General features: G+C 38.2%; 2 protein-coding genes across 3 annotated transcripts in view; one reads left to right on the top strand and one right to left on the bottom strand.

The window, feature by feature from the left end:
• LOC138696227 (tRNA wybutosine-synthesizing protein 4-like) overlaps window positions 1-19,708 on the bottom strand; it is a 302,346-nt gene that overhangs the window by 164,058 nt on the left and 118,580 nt on the right. The window lies entirely within an intron of this gene.
• Window positions 1-19,708, top strand: part of LOC138696216 (uncharacterized) — a 131,295-nt gene that overhangs the window by 23,433 nt on the left and 88,154 nt on the right. For both annotated transcript variants that reach the window (XM_069820884.1, XM_069820875.1), the window contains exons 3-4: window positions 399-559; window positions 16,864-17,073. In XM_069820884.1, coding sequence (XP_069676985.1) covers window positions 399-559; window positions 16,864-17,073 — 371 coding nt within the window. The remainder of the gene's footprint in view (window positions 1-398; window positions 560-16,863; window positions 17,074-19,708) is intronic.

Here is a 19,708-nt window from a genome sequence, read left to right as displayed (position 1 = left end):
AATAATAATAATAATAATAATAATAATAATAATAATAATAATAATAATAATAATAATAATAATTCCTCTTCTCCTTCTCTCTTCCTCACCGTATGTTTGGCAATATTTGATTTTATGGTTAATCTCAATAATATAATACGACCATAAAAACAAGAAAAGTGAATTTTCTTAATTTTCCAGTATTATTTCATCATACTGTCCCCTTAATAGGCTAAACACTTTTGTGTTAGGAGACCTGAGCAAGCAGCAAAACTGTTCATTAAGCTACTATGCAATTTGCTTACCGGCCAAGAAGGCCTGCTGTATTGTACCCTGGAGAATTGATAGTCTGTATTGCATGTAGAACTGAAAACAGAAGTCACTTCAAATACCAGATAGATCTGTCATTATTGTTACAGTGCTCCAAGTTAATCCCAGCATAATCCGGCAATGGCTGCGAAGCGGAGATCTGGAGAAGCTGGAGTCAGTGGTGATGGAGGGACAAGGCCACAAGCTGGTGGGCGAATACTCCCCAGACCCCAAAGTGAGAGCCTACCTCAAGACAGTCCCTGCCCTTATGGTGAGTCTCACTATTATTATCCACTATTTATACAAATAAATGCAGATTACAGTTTCATAAGTAGGGGGTGGATGTTGATGAAAAGTGATCTTCTTATTTTTCACATTAGGACTATGCCTATTAATATAGAAATCCTTTCTAAGTTAATATCAACGTAAAAAATATTTTTTATTCCATTTTTGAATTACTTGTCGTTTTTGAACTAATAGATCATTTTTACATATTATTTTCGGCATTTTTTATATCATTTTTAATGCTTTGAAGAACTTTTAGATCATTTGGAATGCATTTTACTTTCTTCTTTACCGATAGGTCAGTAGTAATTACCTACTGAATAAGTGAATAACAGTGAAGTTTGAGTTTTATAGTTTGGAACAGACTCTAAAGTCCATCCCTCATTCCACTGAAGGCTTCACTTCACACAACGGAAGTAATATAAAATGCTTGACAATAGCCTAGTTTAATGCCCATGTGCACCATTCTCGATTAAAATTTGACCATGGTTAAGTCGGCATTTGACCATCTTCAACGCCAATTTGCGGAGTATCAATCTCGATCAAAGTTAAACAAGCGAGTTGATGATGATCAAATTTGATCACGGGTGTGGGACCGATTATCTTGAATTGAACATGGTCAAGTCGAGAAAACCAAAATGGCGGCACGATTTGACATACTTGATGGAATTGAAGATGAAATGATGTATCTTGAACACGCAAATCACTGCGGAAATAACAGAGTTGGTGTTATTGTAGAAAGAGTAAGTTTGTAGATGAATAATAAAAATGTTCTTTTTTCTCAAAATAGACTAATGTTTTATATATGTTTTTGCTTTGGAAGATCGGAACTTTACTTGAGGACAAAATATTATTTAGGCCTAACTGTCCAATTTTGTTAACATAATAATAAAGTAGTTATTCTATGGCGGTAATAATATAGCAAAACTAAATGGCCATTTTGTAGAATGCGAGATTATCACTTATTAGCTATAGATTTGCCGTTTGAAACTATTAGGACCTACATGACGTTTTGGACAATTAGGCAATTTACGCTTGAATTAAGAGAAATTACACGGATACCTTCCTTTCCCTCTTACTCCAAAATTCCAACCTCGTGAACACAAAATAAATGGATAAATTTCAGAACAAGGATACTTTCCTTTCCCTCTTACTCCAAAATTCCAACCTTGTGCACACAAAATAAATTGGCACTAAAAACTTCCTTTTCGTATGCATGATGATGCGTATTCGACATACACAGACGAATTGTTTTTTTTTTTTAGCGAGGGATCCGTATACTGAAATTTTCCCAAATAAATTATTGGCACTGAAATGTGCCTTTTCGTAAGCAAGATGATGAGCATTCGACAAACACATACAAATCTGCTCTTTTTAGTAGCCTATTTCAAGATAATTGTCAGTGAGGTATCCGTATACTGAAATTTTCCCAAATAAATTATTGGCACTGAAATGTGTCTTTTCGTAAGCAAGATGATGAGCATTCGGCAAATACATACAAATATGCTCTTTTTAGTAGCCTATTTCAAGATAATTATCAGTGAGGTATTCGTATACTGAAATTTTCCCAATTATTATCAATAATATGAAATAACCACTGTATAAATTACGTTACAAATTATGTGGAATTATGTAAACACGTATAACTCATGTGAATTATGAGGTTAAATCCAACCAGGTAGCCTGCTTTTCTCTTAGAGAACTTCCGTCAGTACTTTTATTCTGTAATATGGATGCATAATTGCTGACGAGTTCTAAAGGAATTCCCACTTCGAACTGTGAGAAGTTCGGTGGTCTTTTCTTTTTTTCTTCCATGATTATTGAAACTTGTTACTTGAAAACTGCGAGGATGTTTGAAAGCAGTCCGACAAACAAAAACGAAGCGATAATTGACAGAGTGCGTTCGTTCGCTGTTTTATATGCGGTAACCTAGCGCTCAGATGATTCTTCTCAAGCGAGCGTACCGTCAGCTGACGGTACTGAGTTGGTCGAGGGAAAATGTCGGTGCACCGCATCTGTAACTTGATCATTGTCAAGAATTAACCATGTTTCCGTGATTGTTGATAAACGGGCTAGATGGTCGAGAATGGTGCACAAGGCCATAAGTGAGGGTTTTGACAGCTACTGTTCTTTTGTCGGTACGAGGGTGTCTTTAGAATTTATTTATGAGGGGGGAAACTTTCACCGTGTCCTGGACAGAACGTTGTGTTCCCAACATGGTTCGGAAGGGATGCCTATTGTAGTAGACAGTATTTTTAACACAAAGATTGTAAGAATGCACGCTGCGCCCACAATTTGTTTTGTTATTCACACTCCCTCATCTGGAACATCTGGTAACAAAAGTGAAAAGCGGAAGGAGGAGACGGAGAATGAAGGCACTGACATGGACAACCCCTGATTGAAACACAGTGTAAACCCTCACTAAAAATCTATAGTTTTCCCTTAAAACCTTCATTTTCTTGCATGCCCTTTTCCTTATTTTAGCCAAATTCTAGGAAGTTGCCTCCCCTTTTCGCGATTTGCAGGACAGTCATTGAAACAAGGTGACTAATTTTTAAGAAGTTGTGGTGCGAGTACTTTGAATAATACTTAAATATCATTTTCTTTTAATTTTATGTCATTTTCCCATTAGTTTAAGGGTATTTTAATGATCATTTTAAGCAGATTTTTAAGTCATCAACATCCGCCACCTACTCATAAGTAATGTCGGTTTTGGAGCAAAATTTTAGTTGTAGTGCGTTGTGACAAGAAATTTATCTAATCTTCAAAGTAAAGACCGTTATATGTTTTGGTATTGAGCACCTTTCAGCGAGGTTTGTTACCCCGCGAAGGTACCAGTTTATTGAGTTTTTATGAGAAGAATTAGGTGATACCCATTTCAACAGCATCCAAGTTTTGGAAATTCCACGCAGGAAATGGGTCATGAATCAAAACAATTGGTACTCTGAAGGCGCAAGATGAGTGCTATAAGGAATTCAATTCCTCCGAATTCCTGGATTGTTTACATGGTTGTTTGAGCGGTGTGGGGTCTCACAATGTCCTGTTTCAAGAGAATTCTATTTCGAGTAAATAACGATGGATACATCTCTTTCAAACCTTCATGAATCTCATTCTAGCTGTTGAGAATAAAGATCCGCATCGACTACATGTTTGTTTGGAATAAACTCTCAGTGAATCACACGTTCAAAATTCCCCACACCCGTAACGCTACTTTGGCAGATTGATTTGGATCAAACCACTGTTCTCAGGTGTCAGAGTTGCGGTAATATACCCTTTTTCATTACATGTGACAATTATCCTGATAAATCTATCATCTATGAAATTTGCGATAACCTGACGACAGATATCCACAAATATTGAAACTGTTCACGTGTCGATTCATGACATACAGATCTACAACATCTGTATGATTTTCTAAGCGTCTTAATGTGGCGATGAATAGTATTTTTTGAAGCATTAAGTTCATCAGATTGTGGATTTTCGTCCAAAACTCTGTGGTTGTGGTCTGTTGTACGGCCAATCCAGCGCTGTGAAAGTGTTTCGTCCATATAATTTATAACACCCTGGTGCCAGTCATCCTGTTGGATGATGGAGTTCCTCCCTTACCTATACAGTTGAGGCAGTTCCTCAACAGCGAAAAATGCATGTCGATATCACAGATAGCCATCTCAGCTATTATGCTTGCACCAGAGCAACAATCAGCGCAGTATACCAACAGTGTGTCCTGTCGAAACTTCTACAGATCTTCAATCTAACAGCGCAAAATGAATGTCGACATCATATATAGTTTTTGTTTTATACAATATTGAATGTCTATTTCATTTCTTTATCTACACAGTCTGACAATTAAATAATGAGACCGATTTTATTGCACAAAATAGAAACAACACAATTGAATAGTACACTAACGTTCAAAGATATCTGACCCTACTAATCGATAGTGATCGATAATTTGTTGCTGTAAGTGTGGATTCTTTAGTTATTATTTCTATGAATAGATGGCGAAGATAATAGTCACTATTGCCAATCGTAGATAAATTATAGAATTCAATTTTTCATCCCACTCTATTGATTATTAAACAACACTGGGTTTAGCTGGAAAACGCTGATATTGACAATTATGAGGAAAAATGCATGTCGATATCACAGATAGGCATCTCAGCTATTATGCTTGCACCAGAGCAACAATCAGCGCAGTATACCAATAGTGTGTCCTGTCGAAACTTCTACCGATCTGCAATCTAACAGCGCAAAATGAATGTCGACATCATACGTATATAGTTTTTGTTTTATACAATATTGAATGTCTATTTCATTTCTTTAGCTACACAGTTCGACAATATTAAATAATGAGACTGATTTTATTGCACAAAATAGAAACAAGACAATTGAATAGTACACTAACGTTCAAAGATATCTGACACTACTAATCGATAGTGATCAATAATTTGTTGGTGTAAGTGTGGATTCTTTAGTTATTATTTCTATGAATAGATGGCGAAGATAATAGTCACTATTGCCAATCGCATATAAATTATAGAATTCAATTTTTCATCCCACTCTATTGATTGTTAAACAACACTGGGTTTAGCTGGAAAACGCTGATATTGATAATTATGAGGAAAATTTATGCTTAATCTACATAATCATTTTCCCTTACACTTTTTTTAACTGTCCCAATAATGGTGTTACCTATTGAGAACTAGCGGAACTCTTTCAAAGTTTCTGAATTTTTTATATCTTTGGTTCTGACTTATCCTGTGGTTGGAAAGTTCGCTTAAACGATCATAAAATCGTAAGTCAAATATTTCTGAACATCAATGTACACATATCTTATTCAAAGTACACTCCTTAATCGATAACGAGTGGCGCCATCGAGCAACGACTGAAACGACCTCTGCAAATTTCTGTTTGGTATGTCTCGAAGAGTCGATGTCACAGTTCTTTGGATGTCTTAAACATCGTCAAATAGTCTCTCTTTCCACGGTACTTTCAGTTTTGGAAAAAGAAAATAGTCGCAGGGGGATAAATCTAGTGAATAAGGTGCGTGAGGGAGCACACACGCTTATTTTAGGACCAAAAATTCCTGTACAAATACTACCCGGTGAACTGGTGCATTATCATGAAGCAGAAACCAACTGCCTGGTGTTGAGTAATCAGGCTGCGGCTAATTGTTTTCCAGCTTACACCAAACTCATCTGCCAACATTCTCAAAGTCACACAAAGATCACCTTTAACCCGTTCTCTCACTTTTGCAATGAGATTCTCGTTACGCACTGAAATCGGACGCACAGGTCTTGCTTCAACTTCTGCTGTATCCACACCTCTTTCAAGTCGCTCATATCACCCATATATCTGTGCACGAGTTATTATCCCCTACACTTGTCGCATCAATTGCACAATTAAGCCGAGCTTAAAACAGAATTTAATATTCGCTCCATGCCGCTAACGTGACAACGATCTCCTGCTACCGACAAAAAATGGCGCCCTAGTTCCTGTCATGCAATGTATTGTTGATGGCATTTCTCTTTTCCTTACAGTAAAATCAGTCTCATTATTTAATTGTCGGACTGTGTATTGTGCAACTTGAGCCTTCTACCCTCGCATCAGATCGGCACGTAAAAGAATCTTGTCCCTAATAGGGGACTATAGATAAAATGTATCATACATGTCTGGCCTATGTTGAATTTCGACGCTTAATTTACCTCTGAAGTTGAAAGTGTGGTTAAATAAAATTATATTACTACCCATTAGCACACTTATTTATCGGAGTTACGCCGAGTAAAATAGGGCCGCTACCGGTATCTGAGTGCTAGAAAAGTTTGGGCATGTCATACTGCGTATTTGGGTTCGATCTCTGGCGCTACTAGAGTGATACTGTGGTGGACAAGTATAAAAGATAAAAGGTTTTTTCAGTGTTCTTAGCTTTCGCTGAACATAATACATATCACTGCACCAACACACTCCACATCATCCTCTTCCCCTTCATTTCATATTAAGAAAAATAGTTTAAAGGTAAGGTGTATGGTATTCGTTGATGCAAGACCGTCTCCAGTACTCAGACATTAATGTAGGTATCGATAGTGGCAAAAATGGCGCCGGTAGCGGTCCAAGAATGATTACCACGTGGTTTTGTTATAATGTTTTCTTGTGTTAATTACGTCGTGAAATGAGCCGTTCGTGTTGTGTACCGGGTTGTAATTCTAATAGTGGATCTGTGTCTCATATTTCAGTAATTAAGTTCCCGAAAAATACAACTTTACTACGCGACAAATGGTTTAGGTGCATAATCGTGATAATTTCCAAGTTAAGGAAATTACAGTTTTTGTTGTTTAGTCAACTGTCCGAAGACAGGTCTGAACCTCACAAATGATACCAACAAGGCACCACTTATGAGGCAACTAAGCAAGAGATAACAGGTAGAGTGGCCAGTTCCTATCCTCCTAAAATGACAGTGTTACACATAAAACATTTTGAACTTAGATTAGTTATTAGGAAAAATATTTTTCCTATCGTAAATGGTGATGATTTTCGTATTCCTCGGGAAATTTCGAATCTTACCAATGACGCCTAAAGAACCATATTTCCTAACCGCCCCTGAGCACGAGTTCGACTCTTTCAGGGGCGAGCTAAAGTTTTTCTCTATATATTATATTTTATGTTACAATTATTAGCAAAATAATAAATAAATAAATAAAAATAACCAACTTTCATACCGTATTTTCAGCCATTTTAATGTCCAGAAAGAACCCACATCAACGGAAAAGGGAACAGATGGAGAGAGAGAAGAAGAATTTTTCAGGGAAAGGTGTGAAAGGGACATTATTAGCACTTTTGATCGGTTTCAAAGTGATGTTCAGGAAAGAAGTGTGGTTTCATTTATGACTGTTGTTTAAGGTGACTATGTTATTTTCTTAAATATGAAAGATGACAGTGTAGAAGAAATTCCATCATTAATAACTATACAAAGGTGTTGAACGAGGGGAAAAACATTTCAAACCAATTATCGAGAAAAGAGAAAGAAGTCACGAAGAGTTAGGCCTAAGCCTAAAAGTGACAAAATATAAAGAACTGAAATTCAAGACGAATTAGGCTAAGGACCCTAGGTTGTCAACACCCATCTATTAAAAATATAAAATATAAGCTGATTTAGTAGTAGTAGTAGTAGTAGTAGTAGTAGTAGTAGTAGTGTTCGTAATAGTAGTAGTTAGTAGTGGTAGTGATAGTAGTAGTTAGTAGTAGTAGTGTTGTTAGTAGTCGTAATAGTAGTAGTTAGTAGTAGTAGTGTTGTTAGTAGTCGTAATAGTAGTAGTTAGTAGTAGTAGTAACAGCAAGTAGTAGTAGTAGTAGTAGTAGTAGTGTTAGTAGCAGTTAGTAGTAGTAGTGTTGTTAGTAGTAGTAATAGTAGTAGTAGTTAGTAGTAGTAGTAGTAACAATACGTAGTAGCAGTAGTAGTAACAGTAAGTAGTAGTGTTAGTAGCTAGTAATTGTAGTAGTAGTAGTAGTAGTAGTAGTAGTAGTAGTGTTGTTAGTAGTAGTAGTGTTGTTAGTAGTAGTAATAGTAGTAATAGTTAGTAGTAGTAGTGACAGTAGTTTTTTATAGATAGATGGATTTATTGAGTAATATTATACATACAAATTTTATATTATCATAATTTTGTCTAAAATCCAATGCACGGGTCTTCTGACCGTACGTGCTTTGTAGAATCGTACTTCACAGGATCATTTCCGTAGTACGCATTCTCTGACTGGACTATCAACAGTAGGTAGTAGTAGTAGTAGTGTTGTTAGTAGTAGTAATAGTAGTAACAGTAGTTAGTAGTAGTGTTGTTAGTAGTAGTAATAGTAGTAGTAGTTAGTAGTAGTAGTAACAGTAGTTAGTAGAAGTAGTAGTTAGTAGTAGTAGTAGTAGTTAGTAGTAGTAGAAGTAGTAGTTAGTAGTAGTAACAGTAGTTAGTAGTAGTAGTAGTTGGTAGTAGTAGCAGCAGCACAACTATTAGTGAACGTTTGCATTTACTGCAGTAACTTATACGGAGTTCAGGGTATGATTTTCAACTTACTGCTTACTGAAAACTATTTTCAGGCTGCGTTTGCACTGTCAAGTTCATTATTTCTTAGCATTGTGTTTCTACTCGTACTGTATTTATCTTGTTGTTTCGCCTTTGAAATTTAAACTAACAATGCTCATAAATTAACGCTGAACGTTTATTTAAGACAAAATTTAGTCATTCAACTTAATAAATACGAAAAATTTAACTATTTTGACATAAAGATATGGCGGAACCGTCTACATAGATGGAAATGGTTCGACCGCAGTGGCGGCCACTGTATTAAGGTCTGAGTATTGGAGACGGTCTTGGTTGATGTTAATTGGAGACGTTCAGGCAATTACTGCTTCTCTATGTACGTGTGAAACTGTGCGTTGTCAGACGACAGCGCTCAATGTGTGGTACCTCCAGGTAGAACGGGGTAATGGTTCCTGATGTTTATATAAATGCTTATATAAATGATTATTCCGAAAGATAATCATCTGCATGGCATCCTGCTGGTATTTGTGTAATCTGATTATGAATTTGTTGTGTTGTCTCCGAGGTGTTGCCCGGGCTGAAAAGTCACCCGTAGAGTTACTCAATCATCTCATCCCTACCTCTTGAGAATTGAGCGCACAATGAATCTTCTGCACGGTATATGTACACGCAAAAGTACAGACCGATTATTTAGTCCTGACAGCTCAGCGACGCGAAAGAGGGGAAGTAATAGGAGGAGTGGGAGAGTTCCGGACTAGAGATAAGGGCAAGCGGTCGGTAAAGGAAAGCAGTACAGCTTAATTGTACTGGAAACATACCGCTCTACCGCATGCATGACATCCGATCGCTCCGAAGCCAAGCGAGTGAATAACGTAAACACCCCTTGGCGTAACTAAATGGACTCGCCTGACCCAGGCGCAGATCGCCGGCGACTGTCAGGACTAAATAATCATACTGTAATTACATTCGTTCGCTTCTTTACGCATTTTTACACAAACAAACTGACCAAGTGGGTAGAATTAAAAATAATTTACAGTTTCAATCTTCATACATGACAAGAGTGCTTCCTTTAAGACTGTTACTGTAGTTTGTTTCTACCAGAAATCTAGTTCTGTCGTGTCTGATCGGAACATAAAACACGGTTCAATATTTCTGCAGCAATTGTGCGCGTCCCAGTGCGGCAAATACATAGAGGTGTAAAGAATGTATGGATATGTAATAGTGATGTTTCCAGATCGATACAATGTGCACGCCATGTCGACGGCACTTTTCCTATTGTTGTGTTGTAATGGTTCGAGACGGGAGATTATTAAGTGATACGACTCTTAGTATGAGACTTGAAAGCAATATAAAATGGACGCCTAATAGGTTGCTAAACCAGAAGGGTTTCATTGGTGGGGTTCCCACCTATGTAGCATTTCCTCTACATCAGATGTTACAGTTATTCCGCTGCTACTCGGTCGCCAAAGCCTCCTTAGTTTAAGACAGAGTGTGCCACAAGAAGGTGAGGATGACATTAACGTAGGAGAGCCTACAGGCAGGGCCGGGTAGTTATGGAGATCGCGAAAATCACAACATAATAGATATGCAATAGACTGTTACTAATCTTCACGAATTAAGTGATTATGATTAATAATATGCCGATAAAACAATCGCGACAAATCGCGAAATAGAGGTCTAATAGTGAAATATGAGCACATTCGCGAATTATTACTATTGCGTCGTTTTATAGCGAATTTCATATTTTATGTTTTTTTCGGATTTTCTTTTTCACTTGCTACCACTGAGATTTTTATTTTTACGCGTTTATTTTTATTTTTCTCTACGTGCTCGATACATGTTCTCTCAAACCCTCGGTAAACAATTCAAGAAAAGCAAGTCGTCGTTGTTCCTGCAGTAACTCCTATGTGACATATTTATCGATTTTCAGATTTTTGCTCTAGTCTCCTATATGTATTTATATTTCTTTATTTCGAAAATGTAAGAATTCACAGTCTCCTATGTGCGGCTGCTATAGGATGAATAAATGTGTTTTTCCTTCCTACTGAAAGATTTTATATTTTGCACAACGACGAAGTACTTTAAACTGTGAATGCGTGCACAAGGTAATTTAGATTTCAGAACTGGCTATTTTTATGTTAAATTTTCTCTATCCTCGACCATCCACTTCCTCTAATTTTCTAACCATCTTGCTACTATTGAGATTGGATCCTGCAGGGCGCCTTTGTCCAAGTATGTTACATTACATGGTATTCCTGGTGTTCTGATTACATTAGTGAACTCAAAGAACGGAGAATTCAGCATTTCACTAATAATTTGAAAGTGTTAATTTGAGGCTGCAAGTTTTTTTTTTTTCCGATTTTAATGAATGTGTGTTAAGTACAGTCTCAATCCAACAAATATTGCCTATTGGCCATACCGCACCTTTACCAGAATCCAACGAAACTTTAATGTTAATTATTTGGGAAGTAATATTCATACTGAGTTAATACTCCAATTCCAAAATAATTGTATTTTCCAAAATTTCCATTAATCTCCGCCAAGAGTACAAATCAATCTCCAACAATCTCCGCCGACACCAATATTAAAAAATACAAATGATAAAATTAATCTTCGTAAATACCTGCCCCTGGCTATAGGTCTTCATAACCACTACCTCTTAACAGACTTCCAAAAGCCAGGGGAAGAGATCTTTGGGCTGACGAAAAAATAATGGACCGAGAATGACTCACTGAGACCGTAACGGGCCTTGGGCCTTATACTTTTTTGGATGATGATGATGATGATGATGATGATGATGAGGAGGAGGAGGAGGAGGAGGAAGACGACGACGATTCTTAGTGTTGGTACGCAGGTGAGTTTTTCTGGCTTCAGTTAGCCAGACACGTCATGTGTAACATTTATTAGAGAATCTTTCTTTATGCAAAGCAGTAGTCAATGAGAAACCCTATGCACAGATTTTACCGTTCTTTCGTTCTTCTAGCAGGAAACATGATATCATCTCAGAATAACTATTCGTAAACATAAACTTTGATCTTTTTCATAAGATACAAATAAAATGTGGGGATTCACAGGAAATTTGATAAATTTCCGGAACCGAACAAGTGCCAGAAACCACCGCTAGTCCCCGAGCAGCGGGACTTAACTCAGGTGGTCACCAGCTCTTACTCTCTACTTTGTGTGGAGTATTATGAAGGTTATGTTGTAGGAAACTTCTGTAACATCAGAGGAGGACCTTATCGCAAAACCCACGCAGTCAATAAAATACTTAGCACACAACCACGCGTCTTTGGTCATGTGCGCAAATCTCTGAACTGCCGAAGTACGCTCTGTATTCAAGTTGGAGGTCGACAATTCGAATCCCTTTTGCAATTTAATGCACGCTGTGATGCTCTTGTTGGTTGGTGCATATTTCTTGACAAAATGTGGAACGCAAACCCATCACCATATCGGAAGCGTTGCCATACTTTGAAACGGTCAAACTACGGTATGTATTTCCGGACATGGGTATCCTCTTGAAAAATGATTAGTTTTCTATCCTGTACAACATACTAAGAGTTGGTGTTATTCTGAATCATCCTGTAGATGAATGTCACGTTGCACCGTTATCAGTTTGACAATGAACACAAGTGTCATAAATGTAAAATGTGTAAGTTCATAGTATCATCAAGTCCCAATGAAGATTGAATCGCATGACACACTGGCAATTATTTTCATTCGTTATCAACTTATCACTAAAGAGATAGATGGACATCCGTATCACAAAGAATCTATTACAAAATATCACAAAATGATTTCGTGTTTAGTAAGAATTATCGATGGCGATTTATAGAAACAAACTATGATGTAACCTGATAAGCGACAAGATGATATTTTTGTGTACACATATTTACACGTGAAACGCGCCTTGGGCAGTTTTATCAAATGGTCTTCGATCGATTCATAATTGAAGACCTTCCCGTAATAAGAGTGTAACCAACAAATCTATAATACATGTTTCAGGAGAAAGGAAAATAATTTCAGGGGCATATTTCGTTACACCTGTATTTACTAGTACAACCATTTGACTAAACAAGGATACAAGTTCATTTAGCTATCGGATGCAATAATTTATTGTTACAAATGAATGCTTCAAAATTACTTTTCCACCTAAGTTACATATTTCATTAATTTAATGTTACATCCTTTCCGAGGGAAGTCTTCAATTCATTGCGTTTGAAACCCAACGAGTTCCGTCCAAAATAAGGTATATTTCTTTCTGTATCCGATAATTCATAAATAATTAACAATTCATTAGTAGCTACTTTATTTTAAAGTAAGTATTACTTACAAATGACTTTTAAGGAACCCAGAGGTTCATTGCCGCCCTCACATAAGCTCGCCATCGGTCCCTATCCTGTGCAAGATTAATCCAGTCCCTACCATCATATCCCACTTCCCTCAAACCCATTTTAATATTATCCTTCCATCTACGTGTCGGCCTCCCCCAAAATCTTTTTCCCTCCGGCCTCCCAACTAACACTCTTTATGCATTTCTGGATTCACCCGTATATCCTGCCCATCTCAAACGTCTGGATTCAAAGTTCCTAATTATGTCAGGTGAAGAATATAATGCGTTCAGTTATGCGTTGTGTAACTTTCTCCATTCTCCTGTAACTCCATCCCTCTTAGACCCAAAATATTTTCCTAAGAACCTTATTCTTGAATATCCTTAATCTCTGTTCCTCTCTAAAAGTGAGTGTCTCCAAATTTCACCACCATACAGAATAACCAGAACTGATTTATAAATTCTAACATTCAGTTTTTTTGAAAGCAGATTAGATGAAAAAAACCTCTCAACCGAATAATAACTGGCATTTCCCATAATTATTCTGCGTTTAATTTCCTCCGAAGTGTCGTTTATATTTGTTACTGTTACTCCAAGGTATTTGAATTTGTTCCACCTTTTCAAAGGAAACAGACTCTTTCTGACAGCTCATTCCTTACCAAATCGCACAGCTCACATTCCAGGTCTCGTCTCCTCATCTATAGGTACAAACCGATTATTTAGTCCTGACAGATCGGCGACGCGAAGGAGGGGAAGTAATAGGAATAGTGGGAGAGCTCCGGAGTAGAGATAAGAGCGAGTGGTCAGTAAAGAAATGTGATACAGCTTAACTGTACTGGAAACACACCATACCGGGGGCCTCGGCTCTACCAAATGCGTAACATCCGATCGCTCTGAATGCAAGCGAATGACTAACTCGAACTAACTTGGGTAACTTAATGGACTCACCTGATCCACGCGCACATTGTTGGCGACTGTCAGGACTAAATAATAATAATAATAATAATAATAATAATAATAATAATAATAATAATTTATTTAACCTGGCAGAATTAAGGCCATACGGCCTTCTCTAACACTCAACCAGGAGTAAAACTGCGTTACAAAAAACACTACAAATAATCGTACTGTACAGTAATATTCGGCTCAATTGAAAGAGCAACTGCCTACAAACTAAAACGTTCCAAGTTCAATTCCGGACGCTGACGTGTTTTTTCTCCTTGCCCAAACTTCCAGAACGAATCCAAAGTTCACTCAGCCTCCTACCAGATTTAATACCAGGTCTTTTCCGAGTGTAAAAGGCGTGGATTTAGAACTCTCTGCCTCCCAGGCGTCTTCGCGGTATGTAAAGGTAATAGTTTTACAAGAAAACTCCAGAGAAAGAGAACATAAAGTTAATATCAGAACTGCACTGCTTTATAGGGGCGAATCTTAGATGGAAAAGGAATTTAAAATGTAGAAATGAAATTTTTATCAGAACAACAGAACAAAGAAGCTCAAAGAAACAAAACGAACTTAAAACAGATTTAATAATAGGATTCATAAATACATAATAGCATAGACTATATTTTCCATATCAACAGGCTGCAAAGAACAGGGCTAAGCAGAACATTGGTCTACTCAAGTATCGTAAACTCTAATAAAATTATCGGAGGAACTATTTTACGCCACCCGAAAATAGATGGCATAAAGTCACTTGCCGATAATCATGATAGTGCCTTACTAAATAATCATCTTAGTTAGGGGAGAGTCGGGTAGTATCGGACAGTGCGTTTCTTTCATCTACCACCATATGGTAGTGCCTGAATGACATGGTTACGTTTCTCTATGCGACATCACAGAAACGTAACCATGTCAATCAGGTACTATCATCGAGTGGTAGATGAAAGAAACTCACTGTCCGATATTACCCGATGTCCGATACTACCCGACTCTCCCCTATATTATTCACTTCCAAGTGTAAGCATTTTACCCGTTCCGGCTTCTCATTTATATCCATCAAGTCCGTGAACTATTTTAGGCAATATACTCTTTCACAGATACGTCCCATAAGTAATGTCGGTTTCAGAACAAAATTTTAGTTGAAGTGTATTGTGACAAGAAATTAATCTAATCTTCAGAGTAAAGGCCATTATGAATGCTATGGTCTCCAGCCACCTTTCAGAGAGGTTCAGTATCCCTTGACGGTACCTTTCCCTTCCCGTTGATGTTACAGCCAGCGCCAGCGTTTCTGGCGCGTGTCCTTGAGTAAAAAGCCAGTCAGTTAGCACTTGTTGCCAGTGCAGCTGAGAACGGTACCAACCAACGGTGCCAGCTCAAAGGCAAGACACTCGCATTTTGCGTTTCTGGGGTGTGTCCTTGAGTACACTGTCCAGTCAGTGGCATGTTGTCACTTCGGCTGAGTGTGGTACCACCTCCTAAACTGATGTGACGTCCACAATCTGCCAATCACAGTAGTTGTTAGCTTTCACGCCCACAGACTCTGGCAAAGATATGATACTCGCTCTCAATGTTCCCATTACTTATTTCACACGCCAGAAACGATGGCTTTGGTTATAACTCTATAGCAGGGGTCGTCGGCGCAGAGCACCCTGGGGCTAGCGTCTCTTACCCGCAGAGAACACAGTGCACCAAGGTGCACTCGTCTAGCGGGTATGCTCTCTACCTCTTCCTGCTGCACGACGGTGCACACGGGACAGCACTTTTACCCATTGCACATTTCAGCGAGTGCTGACGACCACTGCTCTATAGCATCTATTAGTGCTTTATGGTTGTGCTAACTGATGGAGTTAGTTGCCAACAATTTGGCGCTGAAATTTGTGTTTAGCGTTATTGTCCAGCGACAGTCCTGATATTTTGTACTTTTATATTTTTGAAGATTGGCTAAATAATATTAACCCGGCCGACTCACAATCATACTCACATTCATAAGAATTTCAAGACTCTAGACATCCAGGCAGTTTTTCTTCTTCAAGGAATATTAATCGAGAGCCGAGCCCGGAAATCGAACCCGGGACCTCCAGGTCTGGAAGCCAGCAAGCTGACCAACAGACCCACGGAGGCAGTGGCGGTACCTGTTTCTGGTTTCCGATGCGAAGAATTCGGTGATATCCATCTTCAACTGCTTTCAAGTTTTGGAAAAAATGCAAAAAATGCACACTGGATAGAAACACATGATAATCTGAAGGGAAAAGATTAGGGCTATTATGCCGAGTGTAGTAGCAGTTCGATTACTCCCAATTTCTTGATTTTTTCCATGGTTGTTCGAGCAATATGGGGTCTCGCGTTGCCGTGCTGCAAGAGAATTATATTTCGATTAACTAATACCGGGTACCTCTCTCCCAAAACTTCATGAACTCGTTCTACCCGTTAAGAATAAAGATCCGCATCTACTGTACGTTCATTTGAAACAGTGAATCACACCAAAATTCCACCAGACACATAACAGATTTTGTTTAACGACAACTTTGGCTGGCTGACGGGGATCTGTTTGATGTATCAGGGTTTCATCACATGTGATGATCTCCTGACAAATCTATCATTCATGAATTAGCGATAAGCTCTGTGTTGAGCCTGTTCATGTGTCAATTCATTAGGTACATATCTACAACTTCTGTATGATTTTCTAAGCGTCTTAAAATGGTGATGTGTTATATCTTTTGAAGCACTAGTTATTTCGATACAAGTACTTTTTTGTGACCTTTATTCCAAAACGATGCGTGTATTCTCAATGTTCCATTCCATAGGTCTTCCAGAACGTTGTAAACTTTTAATGTTTCCTCTTCCATTATTGAAACGTTGGAATTATCGTTGCGCTATACGCTCAATAGCAATACCTTCACCATCGAATAGAACGAACTGTTATTGTTGTGAAATTCGTAAAACGTATTCTATGAAATCATTTGAAATTTTCACGAAGTTGTTATTTTTGTACAGGCAAAGATCGAGATGCTGCACGAGGCCGTCACGAAGGGTAATCTCGAGGACATGGAGACACTGCTGCAGGAGGAAAAGAGTAAGAAAATGGCAACATGTAAGGACCCTGCTGGAGTGCCTCTGCTCCACAAGGCAGTCTACTACGACCACCAGGACATCGTCAAGTGGCTTGTAGAGAATTACCCCATCACAGTCAACACCAAGGATAGGGTGAGTCAAAGATTTGCTTCCACTATTGACCTACAAACAAACTTTTAAAGAGCTCGTGTCGAAATGTACCCTCAAGTTGCGCATATAGTCATATTTCCACAGCAAATAGACAATTACAGAAAAAAAATCTGCGTTGTAACAGGCTTTCACTGGCACGTAAAATACGTCATCCATTTTTGAGAATGAAACTACAGTTATGCTGGTTTGATTTTTGTTTTTATTCTTTTTATAATTGTGTTTTCTCATTATTTTGTTTGACAAGACAAACTATCTTATTTTTTCTCGCTGTTATTTATACTCGCTTTAACATTTTTGGCCATATCCCGAGTTAATCTTTAGGGTGAAATCCGAAGGCCTATGTACGATTGTTGAGACTGGTTCTATTGTTGTGAACTAGATGGCGACTGTATATGTATTACTGATTTGTTATGAATATGATTTTGGTGATGAATGAGGCCGGTAATATTCAGGGATGTTGTGGCTCGAATTTTCTGACACTTATGCCATTTGCCTTACGGTTGACGGAAAACCCTGAAAAACCTCAACCAGGAAATTCAACCCGACCGGGAATCGAACCCGAGCCCTCTGCGTAAGATACCAGCATGCTGACCCTTATACTACAGAGGTGGTTATCTCTTTTTTGGGCCAGACCAAGCCTAATAATAATAATAACTTATAGGAGTTGGGCAGTAATTATTCCACTTTTTATTAAAGAAACTGACACATGGGTCCCAAGACTCTAGAAAACTCCATTTTAATGTTATATTTGTTTGTTGTTGTTTAGTCAAATGTCCGAAGACAGGTTTAAAACTAACAAGTGACACCAGCAAGGCATCACTCGTGAGGTAACTAAGCCAGGAACTTAAACAAAATCACCGGAATGAGGCTCGAACCCGCTCCCCTCCGCATGACACGAATCTATTATTTACAGTAAAACCATTTTCTTCGCATCTTTTGAAGTGCGCTTCAGAACGGGTTGCAATAACGCTCGGAATAGAATGAATTTCAGTAACTCCGTCAGCGACAGCTTGTGTACCTCTGCTTTAGGGCTCTGCAGTGTCTTGCATCTGGGACTTCCATTACTTTTCTTCTGGTACTGTACAGACCTAGAAACAAAATTTGGACCACCTGAATTTTCCAAGTATTTTGGAACTTGGAAAATCCAGGTAGCCCAAATTTTGTATCTGGGTCTGTACAAGGTCATATAATACTGTACGATGTCACATACGAAAACTCTACTACTCTCCCAAAGAGCATATTCCGAATCTCAGCGCTGAGCAATCTGATGGCATCACGGTTTTCCGAATTTCAACGATGACGTCACTGATGCTCCACCGATGTCGCATCGGTTCCATCAGCTTGCAAAGGTGGTGGCAGTCTCCATCAGCCGCTATCAGTGAACTTGATTGGTTCTTGTATAGGGCGGGAATTACCAGACGAATGATATCGTGCACTGTTTTGTCATGGCGGTGTGTTCTGCTGTATTGTTTGTAATGAGCACAACGTAAAAAAAATATGTTAATGGCTTATGAACGAACATGTCAACGGACCAGTTATTACTACTGGTTCAAGAAATAAATTGTTTATGCTCTCTTTTCTTTGAACGAGATGATAGTAGGCCTATGGAAATTTCGCAAAATCTTGGTAGCGTAGCACATACAACAACTTGTACAGACGCCATGATGACCATTGAACTTTCCAGCAGTTTTGTTCCTATTTCGCTGCAGCGTGAAGTCATTGGTGTCCACCGGTCCGGTGAGATTCGGAATACGCTAAAAGTACAGGCTATTTTTTTTCTTAATGTGACATTCCGAATAAGTTTTCATACCCCTAGAGTTGGCATGGACAACTACTTTTTTATGTCTGTCAATCTGCTGCACAGATATACGTGTATCGTTTGAGGGAAAGGTTCGACATGAGCTCATTAATAATTTCTTGTGAGCCCGGAGTAATGACATTTCAGGGCAATAAAAATTCAGCGAGCTTCGTTTACGTTTTCGTGGCGCTATCATCGAAATAATGAAACGAAATCGGACGGAAGAGACTAAATACGAAAACTTCAGGAAACAGTTACAGTATTTTAATAAAAACATTTCACGTGTAACTTCATCTAATAAACATAGTTTAATCCCTGTTTAAGTTATGTTCTCACCATGTTGGTTTTTACCGTAAAGGAGAATTTCTACGGAATAACAACTGCTTCAGAGAAACTAAGATGTATGAAGTCTATGAAGAGGTGGCCTGCACTTCTACCACTGGATCATCTAAAAGAATAGACATTGTGGTCATCAAAGAAGAAAAAATAAGGGTTACATTTTAGATCCCACAGTAAGTTTTGAAAAGTCTCCACATCAAATTCTACAGGTGATAAAGAAAAGAAGCAATGCTATGAACCATGTTATGATTATATGAAGCAAAAATATAGTAATGATAACTGGGAAGTCTTGGGTCCCTCTTGGTGTCCGGGGTGCAATCACAAGATTTACAGTGAATGTGTTTCAAAGATTTAGACTCAAACTTAGTGTGTTGCATGACATGGTCGTCAAATTATATGCGATTCTTTACATATTCTGCATAATCATTTGTATAATCCGATTTAAGGGACACCAGGACTGAATTTTTGGCCAAAATCTAA

This window comes from Periplaneta americana, chromosome 1 (genome assembly GCF_040183065.1).
Source record: "Periplaneta americana isolate PAMFEO1 chromosome 1, P.americana_PAMFEO1_priV1, whole genome shotgun sequence".
Taxonomy (NCBI): Eukaryota; Metazoa; Arthropoda; class Insecta; order Blattodea; family Blattidae; genus Periplaneta; species Periplaneta americana.
The sequence above is the reverse complement of the archived record's forward strand: the minus strand, read 5'-3'. Positions and strand labels throughout refer to the sequence as shown.